General features: G+C 39.3%; 1 protein-coding gene across 1 annotated transcript in view; it reads right to left on the bottom strand.

Annotated features, from left to right (window-relative positions):
• The window catches only part of LRP1B (LDL receptor related protein 1B), a 1,171,881-nt gene that overhangs the window by 304,461 nt on the left and 851,576 nt on the right, over positions 1 to 15,844 (bottom strand). Inside the window, 1 exon segment of the mRNA XM_067549510.1 lies at positions 15,071 to 15,275. Within this exon segment, the coding sequence (XP_067405611.1) occupies positions 15,071 to 15,275 (205 nt within the window).

The following is a 15,844-nucleotide window of genomic DNA, read 5'->3' as shown; positions in this document are numbered from 1 at the left end:
GTGCATGCACAAGCACACACAAAGACTAAGGCTAAAATATTCAAATCTAAGTGCTTAAAGATAATCAGAGATTCCTGGATTCCTGTTCTTAAGAATTCAAATATACCAGGTGGTTTTATTTCTGGCCTCCAGATTTGAATAATGCTTTGAGAATAAAAATATTGAGGGAGTACAAAGAGGCAGCAAATATAATACAACAGCAAGAACTTTACAGTGAGCTACACCATCTACCCCCACACACAATCTTCCCGTGTATGGCTTCTGACAGCACACACAATATTGGGTAAGTGATGTAGCCACTCTGTCACTCCAGCTTCACCCTGAAGACATCAAGTGGATCCTTCCTCCATCAAGATGTTAAAGAGGGTAGCTGTGATGGGGTATACAACCTCCACACTGGATAACAAAGGTTAAGGAGCTGCTCTGAGCTCAGCCAGCCCGTCCCCACCATACCTGCGAGAGATGCAGAGACTGGAGGAGGACATAAAGGAAGTAGAACAGCTCGCTTGTAGGCAGGCCATGGAAGAGAAAGGACCTTTACCTTGCAACTGCTGAGGAAAGGACTGAGGGAAGGCATGATTTCTCACTATCAGCAACTGCCTGAAGGGAAGAGAGGACCTGCTTCTGACGGGCTCTGAGAGGAAGGCATTTCCCCCTTCTTGCATACTAACCCAGTTTATTTGTGTTCATTTCCTATGTTTTGTTCATGGACTACCCCTGAAGGTGAGAGATTTGGACAGACAAATCACAAGAGGAGGCAGCTGCCGCCGCAAGAAGTAGAGAGCTAGCATGCCACACCCAGACATGAAGAGGTGCCAAGCAGTGAGCTGACCCTGTTATAGACTGCAAACTTTCGACAATAGATGGGGCAGTAGGAAGTGGCCCAGGAAAGGCCACCTTAAAGGGTTCCTGGGCATCAGACTCTTTGGTCACCCTCACAGGGCGGTAGGCCATAGCCTGGTGGAGTAGAAGGGCCTGGTCTCCCCTACCAATCCTCTACCCCCTGCAGGCTGAAGAGACTAACCCCTGAGCACTGGGCAATGATCCCCATGCACAATGACCATCACAGCAGTATGTAACCAGATTGCACACTGTTTAGGGGCACATGGGCAACATGAGGAACTCAAAAAACCCCAACAGTAAAAGTCTGAGTTAAACCACCTGTGACCAGAACATAACCCTGTTTTAACAGAGAAGGAACTTTTAATTTAATTAGTTGTTCTGAGGACATATGAGAGCTAATCTGGAGAAACCAGGGAATGCAGATCTGAGTTATCTATCTGCCAAGAAATGCACCATTAATCCAAAATATAGTCCCACCTGTTGCCACCATTCCTTGGAAAGGTTGTGCCGTTTCTTAGAAGATAGACACATATAATGGTCACATATAATATCTGTTCAAAGTTTACAGAAGCAATTTCTCAATACCTTAAATGACTTCTTGGAACAGCTAGTTTTAAAGAACACAAAAGTCCTATGTCCATAGTCCTATGTAACACCCAATGTGGTTCAAGAAGTAACTGCATTTTAAGCACTAAATAACATTAGCCACAATATATTAAATTCAACTTTTTATGAGACAGGATTGTACCAAAAATACTACTGTGACAATTAAAAAGGGATTGGATTGGAAATAAGATTAGAAAGTTTAAAAGGGAAGAATTAGAAATTTGTTTATTGAATGAGGAGAGACGCTGCTAACAGAAAACTATCATCACTAATGAGTAACACCTTGCACCAGTGGAATTCATAAGCAGTCCAATGTAAGCTCCAGTATAAGCCCTGCCCTTCAGCTCAAGCCACCAGAAGAGTTTCCAAAGCTGTGGAAATACTCCATCAATTATCAGCATTGATGTATCTAAATAACCTAAAAGTAATTATATATCCCAGCTTCCCTTTGTATTCCAGTCATTTACCAGGTTACCAGAGTAGATTGGATGAGGAGAGAAACTGCTAAGAGATTTCTCATTCTGCTGCATAGCATCTCTCCTCATTCATCACTAATGAGAAGTAGTGAGCAGTGAATCACAGATGTAGAGAGGGAAAGGACAAGAGGATCTTTAATTATTACTTGTGTAGAATAATAGGGAGAAACAAAAGTTTACTCCAAGAAAGCAAAAGCTTTGTAATATAAGGAATTATTTGGGAACCAATCCAGCAGCACCTTATTAGCAATGGATACCTCTGCAGAGGAATAGAAACCTTCCCTGCAAATCTTTCTGGGATGAGATTCATATATATATTTCCCCACAATGCCACTATGGACTTGTAGAAGGAGCCTTGACTACTACTTTGTAAAGTGCCTAATGCAAACTGGTGCAGGATTTTAATATCTTTAATATCTTGCCTGCAGTAATTCTGAGGCCCTAAATCCCTGGCATTTTGAATTAGATGAGATGAACATGGTACAAGCCCCATAAGCTTGAGATATATTTAGAGCTTTAGGAATGCACATTTATGCCAAAAACTTTCAAAGGGCACTAAGATTTGGAACAAAATGGTGGGCAATAACTAGTTCCCAGGATTTGTGGAAAGAACATAAATATTTCTGGAGCTGTAAGAAACATAAATATTTTTGGAGCTGTAAGAAAAACCTTTTCTTTATGACAATAGTAGCATGGCATTGTATGAATAGAGGAACTAATTCCAAACCCCGTCTTTTGGAGACAATGGAAACAAGAAAGGTCAGACACCATCTTGCTAATTCGTTACTGTGATTAATCTTGACATTTGATGATACTCAGATGGGCTGTCTGATGTTCCTGCCCAAATAATGCAGCCAGGGCTGGTACCCAGTTTTCTATAGTGTCTATTTGTAGAACTCAAGTCAACCATCTTGGAGAAACTCTGATGTATATAATATATAATTTGACCATCTCATTTAATGAAATTTCCTGATTAATATCAGGAATATCCTGTCTGGATACCAAAAATATCAATGAGGTTAATAGATAATCCTTATTAATAAACACTTTTCCATCAGTGCCCAGATTGTTAATATTAGATCATACCTACTTCAAGAGGTTTGATTTTCTACAGGTCTAATAGAGATTCCTTGGCTTCTGTGTCAAGTCTGAAGAGCTTTCTCAGCTACCTGCGGACTAGAAGGATGACTTCAGATCTCTCTTTTCTTCATCCTTTGTCTTGAAAAATAGCAGATTTGTCTCTGCCTAGAACATTATTTCCACTGCCACAGAGAAACTTGGACCCCTGGTTACTCTGGCTTTGAAAGGGTTATAAAACACTCAAGCCAAGTTCAAATGGGCGATAGGAGGAGACTTTTCGTGTGACTTTTCTTCTGAAGTATCCGGTACTGGCAACTATCAGATATGATAGTGGACTTGGTAGACCATTGATCTGAAACTGTGGCCACATTTATATGTTTTTATTCAAACATGCCACTGACAGGTAGTCAAAGTGAACTAAAAGAATGTGTACTCTGAACTTTTGGACATTAGTCTTCCAGGTATGCTCTCTACGCGGCGAGGCTTGCTTGTGTAATGAGTATGCAAGGGTCTAATGTAAAAATTATGTTGTCTGTCAGCATGTTGTTTGTACTTACATGCCCACAAAAGGACATTCATATGTGATCTGGGAATGACACCCTATTTCTCATTGTAACTGGTGAGAGGGTCCATGTCTTCAGAAAGAATTCCAGCTACTAATTTCTCTAACATTTCCCACACAATCTCCTCACCTGTAAATTTGGGTGCCAAAGTATCTATTTGGTATGAGTGATTGCTATTCATGAGAGTAAGGTGACTTGTTTGTAGCCACTGAGTTAGGAGCTATTGCCCCATCACAAATCATATCAAGGATTTGAGCAAAATGGAACCAAAGACCTCTCATTACAATCAAGGATCATAGCCCAAGCAGACAAGCCACATGTTTGCAACCTAGTAAGTTTTCCTTATAAAGCATAGGATAAACTTTTGGTCTGAAAGGCTAGAGATGAGGCTTTAAAATTTCTGTGTAGTGTATCTTCACCCTTATGGTCTGTGGAATCTTTTGCAAGGAAGTCTCTTGCTAAGAGTGTGACTTCAGTCTTTCACTTACGGGTCTGCTGCTGTACAAACCATAGGTTCACATACTTTCCCTGGCTGTTCACAGGGATTCTGTTCATCCTGGTCTCAGGACCCCCTCAACCAAGGAAGGGTACTATTTCAAATACCTTGATTGTGGGAACAACCTGCTAGATGATCCCAGGACCCTGAAAGGTTGTGTGTCTGTTCCTCTAAGGTATCACCCATGTAAGTATTCTAGGAATTACCTGGAGCCACTCAGGATTTACAAGAGTCATTGCAAACAGGGGAGAGAATTTCTCACTAATCCCCTTGTAATCCCATGATAGTGCAGACTAGTGGACAGTGGATTCCTTGTGTACATCTGTTCAGGGCACAGACTGCCTGTAGTACTCCTTATCCTTCTGTATGGAGCCAGGCTTTGGAGAGGGGAAGGGGGTGGGACAGATCCTCGTCTTAGACTTCTTCTGAGTCTGTGGGTTGAAAATCAGATAGGCACAATTCCCATTCTACTGCTTCTTGAAATCTAAGATCAGAGTGAGGGGCATGGGCTAAAAACTAGATATGCACAATTCCCATTACACTCTAGTGCAAGACATGTCTTTATAAGGGTAACGGACATCTACACTTGCCTAAACATGCTGCAGGGTCGGGCATGGGAGATGAGACTGATACAGAACATTGTGAAAGAGCTTCTGGGAGGAGAAAAGCCCCAGAAAATACTGTCCTTGGGGTGGGAAGGCAAAGGAAAAAAGATCTAAACCCACAATATTTACACAGCTTGTTCATTAAAAATAGAAATTGCTGCATGATGAAGGGATGCTTGCTTTTCTCTTTTGGGGACCTGGAGTCTCTGGAGTTTGGAAGCCTTACCCCATCACAGCAGTGAGGGGTTCACATCTGTGAGGGACTCCTCATGCTCCTGCTTGAGCCTCCCATGGCAGAGTTGCAGCTTCAGGCAGGTACATGTGGGTTTCAAGATACATGCCCTACCTGCCTGTCCAACTCAAAGCCAACGTCCTGGCAGCTTGACATTGGGTTAACAGTTTGAGGCTGCAGGGCGGCGCTCATCCTCTCAAGACTTATGCCTTTGCAGGGCAAGGATTGGCAGTTTCTAGCAACAGGACATAGCTCATTCTCTGAAGATCGTGAAAAAATGCCATTAGCACCTCTTGGACTTGACTTGACACAAAGATCTTCTCTGCTGCTGCCCATAGGGGATAGAGGGATCCCACTCAAGAGAAGATGTATCAGAGAAGCCAGAGGGTTAGAACCTCAATACTCTGGTAATTATTCACCTCAGGAGGCTGTGAGAGGAGCTAAATGCTGAAGTGAAGTTTTTACTTCACAAAACAAACAAAAATTAAAATCATAAAATGAAGTGGCCAGGAGAAACTGAACTGCCAACTTGTTCTGCTGCTAGAAGCATAAAATATGGTGACCTGAGCTGAAAGGTGTAACTTGAACCTCCACAGACAACATTGTACTCCCTCTGAATTCCTTCGGTGGGAGTTATGACCCATTAGCTGTGTATGTGAGGCTGTGCAGCAGAAACAAAATCTTTATACTGTGTATGATGGCTACTTAAGTATACTATCACTGAGTGACAAAATAGGCATAAATAAAATAGGCAAACAGAAGGCAGGATAAAAAACAGCATAATAATACTGTAATATAGTATGCAGTAAGAGGTTATATGAGACAAAGGTATACTTCATAAAATGGAAATCCAGGTAAAGTGAAACCAATAGAAAGTAGTGTAAACTATGGCAGGTAAAATGCAAGAAGAAAATTTTGGAGGGCTCACAGAAAAGATGTAAAAACAAACGAAGAAATTTTTATTCAATATATCAACATCAAGAAGCCTCCTTGTGAAATAACTCGGACAGCTGCTAGAGTATAAGGGAGAGAGAAACAACTGAAGGAAAAACATTGAAAAATTATTTCTTTGTATTATTCTTTACTCCTGAGGATCTTGGGAAGATACCGATCTACCTTTTCTAGGTAATAAAGATAAGGAATTGGCAGAAGCTGAGGTATTAAAATAAAATGTTGTATTAAAAAGCAACAAGTCACCAGGACTGATGGTATTCATACAAGAATTCTCAAGGAATTTAAGAATAAAGTGTCTGAGCTTTTAACAAAAATATGTTCTCTCATTAAAACAAGCTACTATATCAGTAGAACTGAAGAGAAATAAATGTTAGACCTATCTCTAAAAAGGTGCTATGGGTTATAGATCAGTGAGTTTTACTTTATAACCAAGGAAAGTTTGTTGATCATTCAAAACTGAATGAAAGAAAACAAGATAATATATAGTATAATAGGATCACACCAGCACAGGTTTTATAATATATTAAGACCCTTTGGGCATGTCAACAAAATAAGTGACTAAAGGGGAACCAGTAGGGTGTAAATTATTTGAACTTTCACAAAGCCATTAACAAAGTCCCACACTGGAAACTACTGAGGACTCTGATTAATCCGGGGATGACAAGTGAAGTACTTTCATGGATCAGAAACTGTCTAAGAGACAGAAAACACAGAATATGCAATAAATGGTCATTTTTCAACATGGGAAAAGATCATCAGTGAGGTGGTCCACAGTTCCGTGCTAATAAAAGAGATGAAGAGCAAGCTGGGAAAATGTGCAGAGGATAAAAATTATTCAGGTTTGTTAAGAATAAGAATGGAAAAGACTCTGATGAACTTTAAAGGGACATAAGGAGAACTGGGCAGCATGATAGCAGGTGGTGGTAGATGACAGAACAAGGAGCAACGGTCTCAAGTTGCCGGGCGGGAGGTCTAGGTTGGACATTAGGAAAAAGTTTTTCACTAGGAGGGTGGTGAAGCACTGGAATAGGTTACCTAGGGAGGTGGTGGAATATCCATCCTTAGAGGTTTTTAAGCTGAGGCTTGACAAAGCCCTGGTTGGGATGATATAGCTGAGGTTAGTCCTGATTTGAGCAGGGGGTTGGACTAGATGACCTCCTGAGGTCCCTTCCAACTCTAATATTCTATGATTCTATGAAATTAAATGTTGACAAAAATAAAATAATGAGGAAATGTATATTGGAAGAGACAATCTTAACTACTTACTTTGCTAGATTCTAAATTAACTAATCACTCAGGGAAAAGACCTTGCTATCATTTCATAAAACTCATTTAAAATCTCTGCTCAATGTACAGTGGTAGTCAAAACAGCAAACATACATGTCTGGATATATAAGAAATAGGCAACAAAGATATAGGTATGGAAAGATGTTTATAGGAAGACATGATATAGTTTGTGACTAGTTTGTAAGCAAAACATGATAGAAGAATAAAAAATAATGAATGATATGTATTAGAAAATGGTGGTGCTTCCATTTTCATCTTCCATTGTAATACAAAAACAAGAGGACATTCAATGAAACTGAAAGGCAAAAAAAAAAATGGTTTTACATATACATAATTAACATACAAAAGTCATCACCATAAGACACTGATGAGGGCAAACGCTTAGGCTTTCAAAAAAAGGATTAGATATTTATATGCTCACTAAGAAAATTCAATTATAACATACACAATATAGATCAACACACTTTAGGGCATAAGCCCTCATTAATTGAAGGAGGCAGGAAGAACCACCCATCACAGTTTAGCCCTTGGAATTATGGAGTAATGAGAAGAAAGCTCTAATAGAAAGGAACATTTATCTATGGGTTATAATGCATAGTCCAATGGAATCTGGACTGAACCAGAACAAGTGCAGGTAGTAGTGGAAGAAAGCACAGTGCACCAACTCAAGGTAAGTTAAAAAAAGACATAGAAACAGTCACTGAGGTAATAAGGAAGTACTGTAGTTCATACTATTTATGCATGGCTTGACTTTAGTTGTACTGTTAATTTTGCTGAAATATGTTTGGGAGGTGGACTAAGCTTTGTGTAAGAACAAGCATTCTCATTTGCTCCCTGAACTGAAAAAGACAAAAGTGTGAGACTCCACCTTCTGGTTCTCCAGGAAAGAATTTCATTGAACTAGGAAGCATATTTGGAGTTATGTCAGGCAGGGTTGAGATTCACAGATAGAATATAGAGTGGCTTAAAAGGCAGGCAGAATTTTTATTGTAATTTAAATCTTGTGTCCTGACAAAGCAGCTTCCCAAACTTAGACTACCCCCACTATTTGAGAGACAAGGTGGGTGAAGTAATATCTTTTATTGAACCAACTTCTGTTGGTGAGAAAGACAAGTTTTCGAGCTTCTATATCTTTTCTCCAGTCCAGGACTTTAGTCAGAGGGCACAGTGATCCACTGTGATGGAGCCACAGATCTAGACCTGGATTAAAACTCAAGTATGTGCTTAAGTCCCATGAAGTGCATGTTTAAATGCTTTGCTGAATCAGGGCCTAGTTATTAAATGGATCTAATTCTGTGTCATCCAGTGAAGCAATTAAAGCATTTTCAACAGGATGTGAAGCCTTCTATGGATTCTCAGGGAAAGTTTCCTGGGGGGAGTACAAAGTTCAGTCAGGGCTCTGACTGAAAGAAGGGAATGAACAAGTCTATGTGGTATTAGAAACAATCTTAAGATCTTTTTAGAAGTGCATCTTTCATTTTCCAAAGCAGTCTTTTGGAGTGCTTCAGGTGTAAAATACCAGAACTGAGAAATCTAGGTTGTTTGTATCCAAGTGAATGGGAGTTGATGGAAAAAGATTTCAAGAAGCAGAATATTTTAGTTCTCAACTCGATAATTCAGGCTGCATATTAATAACAGGATTCAGCAAAAAGAGAATGTACATAATACGTGGAACATTTTCTTTTACCAAACAGTCAATAATATTTAGGAACTAATAAACATATAAGTACAGTGCAGTTTCTAAAGGGCTGAACATTCAGTTCTACTATGAGTAATAGTGACATAATTGAGATAATGGTAGAGGAAATATTAAACTCTTATTTAGGATTTGGTTTAGTTTTTTGTTTGTTTGTTTGTTTTAAACAATCAAGAATGCTGACATTCACAGCAATCTGATATCTTTTATGAAGACAAAAGAACAAACATTATTTAAAACAACCAAACAAACTGTCAACCAAACAAACTTTGAAAGCTATCAAATTATGCTGTAAGATTAGATACCACAGAGGACTGATGCAAGGTCAGGGTCTAACATGGATTTCAGTATTAGAAAACAATCACTAACTAAATAAAAATAAGGTCTTTCTATATAGCTTTATTACCCAGGCATACAGCTGGAATACAATCTGGAAAGTCCACTGAGAAAAAACACAAAGCCCATCTTTTCATACAGAAAACACATTATGGTTTGATGATTGGTATGGTATGGTAAAGATGATTATTCTGGAAACCATATAGTTAAGGATGTGAAAAGATTTAATTTTTCTTTGTCAACTAGAGTCAAAATCTGAATTTCATTGGCCCAGAACATAGGTTTCAAAAGTAGCTTATGGATCACTCGTGGTACACTGAGCTTGTTTAGAGCGTTACTGGCAGAGCAAATATTTGCTTGTTGAAACTGTGGTTCTTTGAGATGTGATGCAGATGTGTATTCCACTTAGGTGTGCGTGTTCTCTGTGCACCGGAGTTGGAGAATTTTGCCTTGCAATACCCATAAGGGTTGATACCTCGTGCCCATAGCTCCTCCCCTGGCTATATGAGGCAGCACCGCTCTGAGGTCTCTCATGTCCTTCCCACTAAATGCCCAGAGACTAGATTTCAGTGCAGAAGAGATTGAGGGTGGGTCATGGAATACATTGGGACTAAGTAGCTTTTCTCCATGCACTTCACAATAGACGGTACCAAAGTTGGCATGTTCCAAAGAACCTTTACAGGCTCTAGGACCACATTAACAGAAAGGCCACTCTCCCAGGAGCAGACAGTTGCAGGATATTCAACAACTTATTGGTATTCTCCAACAGGAACTCCACTTGAATGCCAAGGGAAGCAGCCACGTGCTGTAATGTGTTCTGGTGGGCCTTGAAATCCTCAAGCACTGAAGGAGAGGAAGATCCAGGCACTGCCAAATTGTCTGGAGATGAGGAAGAAATAGTTGTGCCAAAGCTGGATCCCAATCATAGACTGGTGGAAGTGAAAGAGATGACACTGTCATCTGGTGCCTGAACCTGCAGTGGTACATGGCCCTGCCATTGATAAGCCTGGTGATCTCACCTTAGAGAGAAGGAGGAGTGCAACACCCACGACCGATGAGAGTCCCACAGATTCCATGGAGCCAATGGACATAAGGATAGGGCAATGGTGGCCAGTAGGCATAGACCAGGGATTGCTGTCCTGAATGAAACATGAGTGCCAATCCTGGTACCTATGGTGTTCCATAAACAGCCCCCAATGTGGGCCAGACATTGGAGAGCAGGAGGAAGTTCCTGACCCTTGATACTGAGGAGCCTTAGGATTCTAGGGATAAAAATGGGCAAGTAACCAGTTTGACTCATTTGTTGCCCAAAACAAAGGAGGGACTGACGTCGATGGTGGAAGTGGTACAATAGGCACCTAGAACACCTACTTTGTTGCCAATGCTGGAAGTGGTGTCAATCCCAAAGTCAGCAGCAGTACCGAAATAGCTGACAATGACGTGAAGAGCGGTAAGTGACACAATGGTAATACTGGCAGAGCTAGATGCTGTGGTGTCGAGGAGTTTCTTGATGCCAAGGAGGTCCCTTTAATGGGCATGGCACCAGCCTCACTTCCATACACTGAGAAAAGGAAACATCAGAGTGTGGTGCCAACAGACCCGTGGAATAAGTAGCCTGCCCAGCTACTATAAATGATGTAGGGGCTATAAATGATGTAGCCGTGACAAAGTCCTAGACCAAAGGAGAGGTCAGGATAGAAAGGCCGAGGAAGTCCATTGCCACCTATTATGCCGTATGGAAACGGCCATTGCCAGCATCACCCTCTTTGGTACCAGATTCAATTGACACCTTGGGACTGGAATCAGAGTCGATGGTACGTGTCTGACCTTCCTGTGCAGTAATGGGGAGTGATTAGAAGCACCCACGCCATTCTATACACTAGGACCATGCTGGTCCATGCTTTCTGGAGTAGGTGGAAGAGTCTCTACAAGACCAGGAGTGTTCTTGATTGGTCTGATGCAACCTTTTGATCAGCACACTTGATAGGCAACAGCTCCTCCATCTCTTTGGAGAGGTGTTCACCACAGAGTACAAAATGGCAGCAATCTCAGAACCTGAGAACAACCTTCAATCCAACAAGGGCCTTAGTGCCGAAGCAGGCTATATGGCCTCTTTGAGCAGGTGTTGCTTTAGGTGAAAGTCCCTTGCTACCTGAGTTTGTTTGGTAAATGGTCTACCAATCAAACACTGCTCCCTGATGTGGGCCTCACCCAAGCACAGCATGCACCATGTGTGAGGATCATTGTTTGGTATTGCTCCCCAACACAAAGGGCAATGTTTACTCCCATTGAGGGCATTACCAGGAACATACTAAATTCAATCTAACGAACACTAAATTTAACTTACACAAAGGGTACTAGCTAACTAAATGCAATTAGGGGAAAAAAAACACTAAAGAGACAGAGAGAGATTGTGCAGTGAAGAACCTCACAGAGTTCCAACTCCAGACATGGGCAGTAAAAAGGAACTGAGGAGGTCGAGGTGCTGCTGCCTCATATAGCCAGGGGTGGGACTATGGGAACAAGGTGCGTGCACAGCCTCCTATGGGTACTGCTAGGCAAAATTCTCCAACACCAGTGCACTGGGCCTGCACATATCTAAGTGGAATACATGGCTGCATCTATTTGAAGAAATACAAAATAATGTTATGCAAGGACCACTAGGAAAATTAAAGTTCTGACATAACTATTTTACTAAGAAAGTATAGTGGTTTGAGACATATTTTGTTCAAATACAAAAGTTGGAGTGGAATAAGAAAAACCTATAGGACTGATTATGCTGTTCTCATTTCAGGCAAAAGTTTGTTGGACTTCCTTAATTAAAATTAAATTCAAAATAATTATTTTTTACTGAATTAAGACTGCATGATTGTCCCTAGTTAAACATTTTGAAAAAGAAATGTATTTTCTATAGAGATTTAATAGTAAAATAAAAAGAAGTGTCTAACACTTCTATTACTGCTAAAAATACTTCAATAAATACTGTCATATGAACTTAATGTCATTAATGTTGGGCAATGCTGGAAATGAGGAGGAGGGTATAGGTGAGGATATCAAACCTTGACACCTCAGTACTTCTGTCAGCTGTAAACTGGAAAAGCTGGAGCATACCATAACTTCTGAGGAGCATACAAACACTTTCCAATTCAAGCACTTCTGGTGGGGCTAGGCTCACCTTTAATATCCAACAGTGTATATAATATACAAGATACAGAACTATCTAAATAAACTATGGACACAGATCACCCACTCTTATTCATGCTGGGTAGTACCTGATTCAACTAATAGTGCCACTGAAACTAATGGAAGTGCTCATGGGTATATTCCAAAGTAAGTAAAAGAGTAACAAAATTGGGCCTTATGTTAATACAACACTAAGGTGACATAGTTAAACACAAAAGACAGAAAATACAAAAAGTTATTGGTTTCATAGTAATGTTATGTACATGGGGAGCCCCAATCCTGGTCTATGTCCTATCTGCACTCAGCACAACTTGGGGTGGGAAATGCAAATTCCTGAGGTAGAGTACAACTCTCAATGCTCTGCTGAATGCTGGTTGTCCATTGTCTTCCAGCAACCAGGGATTGCTGGGGGGCAGTAATGCCACAGACACATCAAATATGCTAGATTCAGTGAGCCTTTTCCATCTCTCTCCACATGCAGACTATGAATTCTTTGCACCTCCAGAGATGCATAAGGAAAACTGAAAGGAAGCCAAGTTCTGGTATAGGGTATATATTTATATGTAAATAGTTTAATTAATAAACAAAAATATATGTGCATTGTAGCTGACAATGTTACCATGAGAAATGTAGAGCATTTGCATTTCATGAATGTTTTTTTGTGAAATATCCAAAGTGTTACAATAACAAAAGTGGATTTTATGGGGTGATAATTTATTTTGTGGAGGGGGTTTTCATTCATACTTATTTTCTTAAAAAATTAAGAGATGCAACTGTCCATTTACACTAGTCTGCAAATGGTCCAAACTTGGCTTGGAGCACAAGCTCATTGAAATGGGTGGCAGGGAGGAGCATTTTCACTCTTGTTGTTATTGTTTAGTTGCTGCATTTGTCTGCAAAGCTGGATCACAAGGCAGAAAAGTCTGAAAAAGCAACACATGAAGGCAACATAAAAAGACAAAGATATAATTTGCTTTTTTTGGAAGATTGTGCTGTGTGTTTTTATGACATTCATATTTCTCATTTGCATTGAGATGTAACAAACAAGGTAGGTATACATCAGATTCTGTTAACATTTTTGCAGATACCTAGAACCATGTGATATATCAATACTTATAATATTTTTAATTTAAACATTTCTACAAACCTAGCAGTCTATTACAAATTAAGGACTATTTCCAGGCAGTTTGGAGGTGTGCTTTCTTTTTCTCCTCCTTCTCTTCCTCCCTTCCCCACCCCCTCCCCCACTCATTTCTGAAGTCTTTCTGGGTCAGAAATACCATAAAAGATAAAAAAGGATTTTGTTTTTGTTTTTTCAATCTCCAATAAATCTAAAATAGCTGAATGGATTTTTCTTCAATATTTCTAAAAAAAACTAATCAATTGCATGCACTGGCCAAATAAGTAAAGTTCTTAGCCCCAAAAAGAGAACTTTGCAGAAAGTTATTATGAGCATGTAAAAACAGGAGGTTACAGTCACATTTCTATGTAACCTAACTATATCTTATAATAGACATATCAGAATGATAAGTGATACATAGAACTATATTTTAGAAAAATCAGCCATTGTACTTTAACAAAGGAATGTTTTGCTTGTTTCATAGTGTTTGTATATAAACATAATGCCTTTTAAAACACAGGATCTGAAACATGAACACCTAAATTTAAAATAACCCATACATAAATTATTTGGACAATGACAAAGAGTACACTTATAAAGTCTGTAGATGGTGCCAACGGGGGAGGAGTTCTAAGTGCTTCAGAGGACAGGATTAGAATTCAAAATGATCTTGACAAACTGGAGAAAAGGTCTGAAATATATAGGATGGAATTCAATAAGGACAAATGCAAAGTACTATACTTAGGAAGGAATAACCAACTATACAAATACAAAATTGGAAATGACTACCTAAGAAGGAGTACTGCAGAAAAGGATCTGAGGTTATAGTGGATCACAAACTAAATGAGAGTCAACAATGTAATACTGTTGCAAAAAAAGCAGATATCATTCTGGTATGTATTAGCAGAATGCTGTAAGCAAGACATGAGAAGTAATTCTTCACTATATCCAGCATTGATAAGTCCAGAGGAGAGCAACAAAAAATGACTAAAGGTCTAGACAACATGACCTATGAGGAAAGATTGGAAAAACTGGGTTTGTTTAGTCTGCAGAAGAGAAGTCTGAGTCGGGGTATGATAACAGTCTTCAAGTATGTAAAACATCGTTATAAAGAGGAGGGTGATAAATTGTTCTGATGACAGGATGAGACGTAATGGGCTTAAATTGCAGTAAATGAAATTTAGGTTAGACATTAGGAAAAGCTTCTGAACTATAAGGGCAGTTAAACACAGGAACAAATTTCCTAGGGAAGTCATGGAATCTCTGTCATAGGAGGTTTTTAAGAACAGATTAGATAAACACCTGTCAGGAATGATCTAGATAATACTTAGTTCTTCCTCAGTCCAGGGGACCGGACTAGATGACTTATTGAGGTCCATTCCAGTCCTACATTTCTATGATTCTATGATTCACTTTAACCATTTTGTTCACAAATAAGAACTAATGGACAATTACTGATTAATTATCTACCAGCAGATACAAAGGATCGTGATTTGGTAAATCTAAAATTGTGTTTGTTTTAGAGAGACTACCCAAAGAGTACAACCAAAAATATAATTCCATATATCAATATTTTTAATTTGTTTTACTTACGTATCTCTGTGACCCATCGTATTCACACCTCTCTATTTTTCCCAGGCTGCCATCTGAAAAGTAGAGTTTCTCTGAACTGTGATCAATGGTAAGTCCATTTGGTGTGAGGATATCAGTACTGATAATAACCTGTGCATTTTTCCCAGAAAGGGTAGATCTCATGATGCTTGGGTGCTGCTCATTCCAGTTAGTCCAAAACATTAAACTGTATTAACATCAAAATAATAATAATTTAAAAAGCTGTAAGCTAAGCTTGTTTTTATTTTACTTTCTATGTTAGTTCCACTGATAATTTAAGAATCTGAAAAGCACGTACCTTCAAAGATCATTCTAGTTTGTATAGTATTTTCAATTAAATTATAATAAAGTTAAATTATTGCAGTTTATTCAGTCTCAGTGAGTGATCTGTTATTCTTTTGATCTAATATTTTAAGTAGTGCACCTTTCTCCAAATTATGAGAATAAATTATTTCTAACAATGGAAAACAAGTATGACAGTCAATAACTTACAAATTATAGTAGATCCTTGGCTCATTGGTTCATATGCAAGCATGGAGGTTTTGTCTTTCCACAAATCTTTTGAGGTTTTTATCCTCCATTCTATCACCTATTTTTTTCTAAACCATGGTAAAATCCATCTACAGAAGGCCCTCCGCATATCACTTACACCCTGTAATGGGCCAGTGACAGAGGTTCTACAAGGACGATAGGTGCAGAAATACTGCAAATGGGGTCTCTGGGCCAGCCATATATGGGCTTTCATAGAGGGCAACT

Source organism: Emydura macquarii, unplaced genomic scaffold (genome assembly GCF_026122565.2).
Source record: "Emydura macquarii macquarii isolate MOO-44397 ecotype Brisbane River unplaced genomic scaffold, CSIRO-AGI_Emac_v2 contig_1253, whole genome shotgun sequence".
In the NCBI taxonomy this organism is placed as follows: domain Eukaryota; kingdom Metazoa; phylum Chordata; order Testudines; family Chelidae; genus Emydura; species Emydura macquarii.
The sequence above is the reverse complement of the archived record's forward strand: the minus strand, read 5'-3'. Positions and strand labels throughout refer to the sequence as shown.